The sequence below is a fragment of the Otolemur garnettii genome, unplaced genomic scaffold (assembly GCF_000181295.1).
Source record: "Otolemur garnettii isolate 467f Iridium unplaced genomic scaffold, OtoGar3 scaffold00044, whole genome shotgun sequence".
Taxonomy (NCBI): Eukaryota; Metazoa; Chordata; class Mammalia; order Primates; family Galagidae; genus Otolemur; species Otolemur garnettii.
Genome location: NW_003852439.1, coordinates 5,605,349 through 5,611,686, shown reverse-complemented (window position 1 = coordinate 5,611,686; position 6,338 = coordinate 5,605,349). Strand labels below are relative to the sequence as shown.

General features: G+C 45.1%; 1 protein-coding gene across 1 annotated transcript in view; it reads left to right on the top strand.

The window, feature by feature from the left end:
- Nucleotides 1-6: 6 nt before the first annotated feature.
- LOC100960371 (protein N-terminal asparagine amidohydrolase) overlaps nt 7-6,338 on the top strand; it is a 14,263-nt gene continuing 7,931 nt past the window's right edge. Inside the window, exon 1 of the mRNA XM_023513818.1 lies at nt 7-92. Coding sequence (XP_023369586.1) covers nt 12-92 — 81 coding nt within the window. The 5' untranslated portion in view covers nt 7-11. The remainder of the gene's footprint in view (nt 93-6,338) is intronic.

Here is a 6,338-nt window from a genome sequence, read left to right as displayed (position 1 = left end):
CCGCGTCCGGGATGCCGCTGTTCGTAGAGGGGCGGCGAGTGCGGCTGCCGCAGTCCGCTGGGGACCTCGTCCGAGCTCACCCGCCTCTGGAGGTGAGCAGGGCCCGGCTAGGGGGCTTCGGGGCGGGCCCGCGGGGAACCTGCCAGGCAAACAAGAGCCTTCCTCACCCACCCACCTCCTCCCGCCCTTACCCGAGACAGACTTTAAACTTGGCGCAGCTGAGGTGCTTCGGGCACAACCGGAGCCCTGCCTGCCGACTTCTGTTGCGGGATCCGCGGAGCTTTTACTTTTTTTAGACTTCAGAGGGTATCCGCTCGGGCTTCTCCTTTACAGAGAAGGTGACAGGAGCCCAGAGAGGTTAGGTGACTTGTCCAAGGTCGCCCAGCGCCGCAGTTTGAAGACACCCCAGGACGCTCCCCATTCCTAGGTAGGGCGGCCCCTCCCCCAATCAAGACTTGGCCTGTTTAGGCAAGTCTGAGCACCCGCTCTGGCACTTGCTGAGAGTCCCCCCACCCTGTGCTGAACGTTGTATGGTGCTTGGGTTCTCAGGGACCTGGAGGTTACTCCAGGATGAGCTTAGGAGAGCCTTTGGGCCGGGGAATCCTGGCGAAGACCCCTAGTCCTCTCCTTTTACTCCCCTACCCTCGGGACTTAAGGCGCCTGGTTATTTTTAACCGGAAGAAAGGGCCCCGTTTTACCCCCGCTGGGCCATGGGACCACGCCCTGATGCGAAGGGTTTATTTTTCTATCCCCTGCTTTTGTCCTCAGATAGATTTCTGAAGTCTTTGTTCATGCATAACTCTTTGTTATGCAGAAATTGTTGGGATGGGGAGGTTTTAGCGTACAAGGGGGTCGGAGCAGACTTCCCACTTGCCCAGATGCAGTCAAAGGGTAATAATCAGTTAATTACTGAAGAGAAGCATTCCGATCCTCTACTATGTATGGGGCACAGTGCTAGTCACCGTTCCTGTTCTCGGGGTGTTTACAGTTTACTAGGGAAATGGTTTCTGGTCCAAGAATGGTTCAAATATCATAAACTGTTAAGTACCATAAAGAAAAAGTGCGTGTCTCCTTTCACGCTGAGATATGAAGCAGAGAAAACTGACCTAGTCTGTGGGGTTAGGGAAGGCATTCAAAGGTTTCCTCTGTATCACTTGCACAGTTTGTCATTATTCTGTTTGCCCACCTGCTTTGTTCTCCGTTTGATCTGTCCTCCAGAATATAAGCTTCCTAAAGGCAGACAGAGAGTATATATCTTCACCTTTGTATCCTTAGCACCTAGGGCAGTCCTTGGAATAGAATTTGTGCTGAGTAAATTGGTTGAATAAATGTATGAACAAAATTACTCTGAAAATGATGGGGAGGATGACAAGGACTTAGAGACAGTGGAGAGCTCTGCATGGTCCTCAACTTGCATTTCAGGACAGACAATGGTAGTATTAGCCAATAGTACTGGGCTGGGTGTGGTACTATGTCACTTTTCCTGTCACACTGTTAACTAGTGAAGTCAAGAGTAGGACTCAGCAAAAAAAAAAAAATTGCCACCCAGACAATTTAGGTGACTATACTTTCTATGTCTTGTTTGAAAGTTTCTGTGATAGAAAGTTAGATCCCGGCAGAAAGGCGAGGAATGTGGTAACCTACCAGGGTGGCTCCTCTCAGGGGAAGGTTTTGGGCTATTTTGGGAAGACTGGACCTGTGAAAGCAGTGTGGTGGGGACCAATTCATGTCACAGGAACACAAAGGAGGGGCTATCACTTTGATCTGGAGCAGTTGAAGGGAGAAAGGATGAAGACATGAGAGAGATTTGAACAGAAGCGCGAGGATGCTTTAGCTGAGTGAGCCTGGCTGGCAGGAGGGCGAAGGACCCTGTGGGCCAGTGGACTGGCCAGTATCCCTGGCCGGATGAAAGAGGAGGAACAGAAAGTAAATCCAAGGATTGTAGATTGGATCTGGATTACTGAGAGGCTTTGATGGACCTTTTACCTAATTAGCAGTGGGAAGAAATGAAAGGTTTAATTATTTTTGTATAACAAAGAGTGTCTCCTCTTTGTAGGAAAATAGAAATGTAAATATTAAAAGGAAGAAAAATAACCTCTGATCACAACCGTTCTTCACAATTTGGTGACTGTCCTAACAGGTTTTTCTTATACATAATTTACGTTTCAAAAATGATAGCATACTGCATATGGTTTTATGCTGTGTCTTTTTCATATAATAGTATATTGTTAAGTATGCAGTACCCTCCTGTCTGTAGCTATGACTAGCATATAACAAAAACAACAGTAGTAGTACAGTAGAACTGATCCAGTGCCACAGTAGTTGTTGCTGTCCCCACTTTACAGATGAGGACTGTGAAGCACAGAGGCTGAATAACTTGCCCATAGTCCTCCCATCCTGTAAGTGGTAAAGCCAGGCAGCCTGCCCTGGACCCTATGGCGGGACTAGGTATGTACCGTACGTGGATACTAACATTTAAATTAATTAAAATGAAATAAATGAAACCTAAAATCAGTACCTCAGTCGCACTAGCCATATTTCAAATGCCAAGCAGCCACATGCTCTGACCATATGAGATGGTGCAAATATAGACTATTGCCATCCCTGCGGAAAGTCCCTTTGGACAGTGGTATCTAGGGCCTTCTCTCTTAACCGGTCCCGGGATGCTCCATGATCAGTCCTGCAACATCTTTTTTTCAGTTTGTTTATTGTCTGATTGGTTTTTTCCAGCCTTCTCATAGAGTCCTGTGACATCCTGTCTGATGGTTTCATAGAATTCCACAATACAAATGCAGCATAATTTAGTTCCTGCTTTTAAATATAGACATTAGTGATGTTTCCCTAACATGCACATTCTAAGAGTGAAGACTTTTTAAACCTTTGTGTTATATATTAACTCTTTGTATTTGTTATTCCTACAAGTAAAATTGCTGAACTCGTTTTGGAGTAGAAAAGTGAAGTAACAAAATCAGTGTTTTGAAACAGTGATGCTAGCAACCATGGGGTAGGCTAGACTGGGCCAAGTGAGTCTCTGCAGGCTGGGAATGGAAGTGGCGATGGAAACAGCCATCATCAGGGGCCAGGTACAGCACAGCCCCACTGGCCTCCTGTCAGTTTATCCTCCTCACCCAGACTAATAAGGTGGTGCCATCATGCCCATTTACTGCAGGAGGAAGTGGAAGCACAGGGGGGCCAGCAGCATGCCCAGGGGCTTGCGCTGTAATTCTAGCACTTTGGGAGGTTGAGGCAAGTAGATTGCTTGAGCTCAGGAGTTCAAGACCAACCTGAGCAAGAGCAAGACCCCGTCTCTAAAAAGAGCTGGATGCTGGGCGGCACCCGTGGCTCAGTGAGTAGGGCGTCTGCTCCATATACCAAGGGTGGCGAGTTCAAACCCAGCCCCGGCCAAACTGCAACAAAAAAATAGCTGGGTGTTGTGGTGGGTACCTGTAGTCCCAGCTACTTGGGAGGCTAAGGCAAGAGAATTGCCTAAGCCCAGGAGTTGGAGGTTGCTTTGAGTTGTGTGATGCCACAGCACTCTACCAAGAGCAATAAAGTGAGACTCTGTCTTAAAAAAAAGAGCTAGATGCTGTTGTACCAGGCACCAGTATTCCCAACTACTTGGGAGGCTGAGGCAAGAGGATTGCTTAAGCCCAAGAGTTTTGAGATTGCTATGAGCTATGATATCAGGGCACTCTACCAAGGGCGACAGTGAGACTCTAGTCTCAAAAAGAAAAACGTATGTGTGTGTGTGTGTGTGTGTGTGTGTGTATAGCAGTAACTCAGATGGAGGACAAGGAAGGGCTGACCTAAGGTATGAGAATGGAAAAGAAGGCTCAGTTTTGAGAATGACACTTATTAATCTTTTTTTTTTTTTTTTTTTTTGCAGTTTTTGACTGGGGCTGGGTTTGAACCTGCCACCTCTGGCATATGGGGCTAGCACCCTACTCCTTTGCGCCACAGGCGCCATCCAACATTTTTGGTTCCCTGACTGGAAATCAAACCCAGTTAATAATTACTTTAACACCACTTGCGTGCTAGTTCACAAAGCACTTTCATACTCTCCCATTTATGAGGGAAGAGTTGACAAATACGGCAGCAGGGGTAAGAGATACACGATCATCCCTGAGGTGACAGCTATGTGGTTGGCTAAAACACGGGCCAATAAACGGCAGCCTGTGGGCCAAGCCCTGTTTGTGTACCGCCTATCAGCCAAGAACGGTTTTTACATTTATTTATTTATTTATTTTTAGAGACAAGGTCTTCTGGAGTGTAGTAGTGTGTTCATAGCTCACTGCAACTTCAAATGCTTAGGCTGAAGTGATCCTCCTGCCTCAAGTAAGTAGGCCTAAGTGACTAGTAACTAAGCCTCCTAATTAACTAGGACTACAGACACCCACCACCACCACACCTGGCTAATTAAACAATGTTTTTCATAGAGATGGGTGGTCTCACTATGTTGCCCAGACTGATCTCAAATTTCTGGACTCAGGCAATCCTCCTAGCTCAGCCTTCCAAGGAGCTGAGATTATAGGCATGAGACACTGCAGTTGGCTGTTTTTTGGTTTGTTTGTTTTTTTACAGAGTCTCACTTTGTCACCTTGGTAGACTGCTGTGGCATCACAGCTCACAGCAACCTCCAGCTCTTGGGCTTAGGCGATTCTCTTGCCTCAGCCTCCCGAGTAGCTGGGACTACAGGCGCCCACAACAGCTGGCTATTTTTTTTGTTGTTGCAGTTTGGCTGTGGCCGAGTTTGAACCCACCCACCCTCAGTATATGGGGCCAGTGCCCTACTCCCTGAGCCACAGGCACTGCCCTTCAGTTGGCTGTTTGTACACTTATAAAGGGTTAGAAAAAAAATCAAAAGAATAATATTTTATGACTTGAAATTCAGATTTTAATGTCAGCTATAACGTTTTATTGGAACACAGCCACATCTGTTTGTTTAGTTATTATCTGTGGCTCCTTGCATGCTACAAGAGCAGAGTTGAGCAGTTGGGACAGAGATCACTCAGCCTTGAAAAGTCCAGAATATTTACTGTCTGGCCCTTTTCAGAAAAAGTTTTCTTACACCTAGGTTAAAAGAATAGTGCCATTGAATAGGAATTAGAAAAGGAGGATGAGTGACTGAGGGGAAAGATATTTTTTAGTGAACATTAGTGTCCAAACTGGGGCTTCTTTTATTTTAGGACGTATTTGAGTTTATAAAGTAGGACTGTGTGTTTGTGAAAAGAGAAGTTTGGCTAAACTTTTTTTCATTTCTTAAACTGGAAGAGCAAAGCAGCATACTGTTTTAGTCTTCGTGGTATTATCTCTTCTGATAATTTTTGCTTTTATTTCTTTGGGAAATAGTAGGAGCTATGCTGAAGACAGATGTGATTCTTGGTCTTAATGAAAATGATAATTCAAAGGCATTCCTCACAAATAGCTTTGCTTGTGGGTGGTGACTCAATGGTAAAAATGAGTGGTAAAAAATTACTCTCCCTCACCTCCCCCAAGAACAAAGCAGAAGGTAAGTATTAAAGAAATAATGAGGGGATTCTGAATTCTCCCTTATGTTATTCTGAATTAAGGTGAGGCAAGAGGTGGTATGAAAATGAAAAGCTTTCACTGATAGCAAGGTGTTCAGAGTTTTAGAACAACCAGCCACATCTACTTCTCATAGACTTGTACTGCAAGTGAAGTTGTCTTGCCAATCTAATTTTACACTGCAGTTCACTTAATCCGTAGTTTGTTTCTTAATTTGAGGGGCTTGTCTCACTTTAATTATTATCTTGCTTCCACTTAATGAAAGTTTATTAAAAGAAGGCTCAGTGGCTCACACCTGTAATCCCAGCACTTGGGAGGCCGAGGTGGGTGGATTGCTGGAGTTCACAAGTTCAAGACCAGCCTGAGCCAGAACGAGACCTTGTCTCTAAAAATAGACGGGCATTGTGGCCAGGCTCCTGTAGTCTAAGCTACTCGGGAGGCTGAGAGAAGAATATCACTTGAGCCCAGGATTTAGAGGTTGCTGTGAGGTATGTGCCACTGCACTCTTTCAAAGGGAACAAAGTGAGACTCTGTCTCAGAAAAGAAGAAAACACCATATAACTAATCAAGCTGATTACTATTATTACAAGCTCTGTATTTTATTAAGCAAGCGCTAGCCTATGTTAGTTGAAGTCATGAGAAATGGCAGGAAGGTGATATAAGGTCAAGACCGTAAAACTCTTCTCCAGTGCAGACAATAAATACATACGCGTTCTTAGACATGTGCATAAGAACTGACTCACTGAGGACTTTATATGTTGCAAGTAAGAAGGAAATAATATGATACATTTCAGTATATCAATTTAACAATT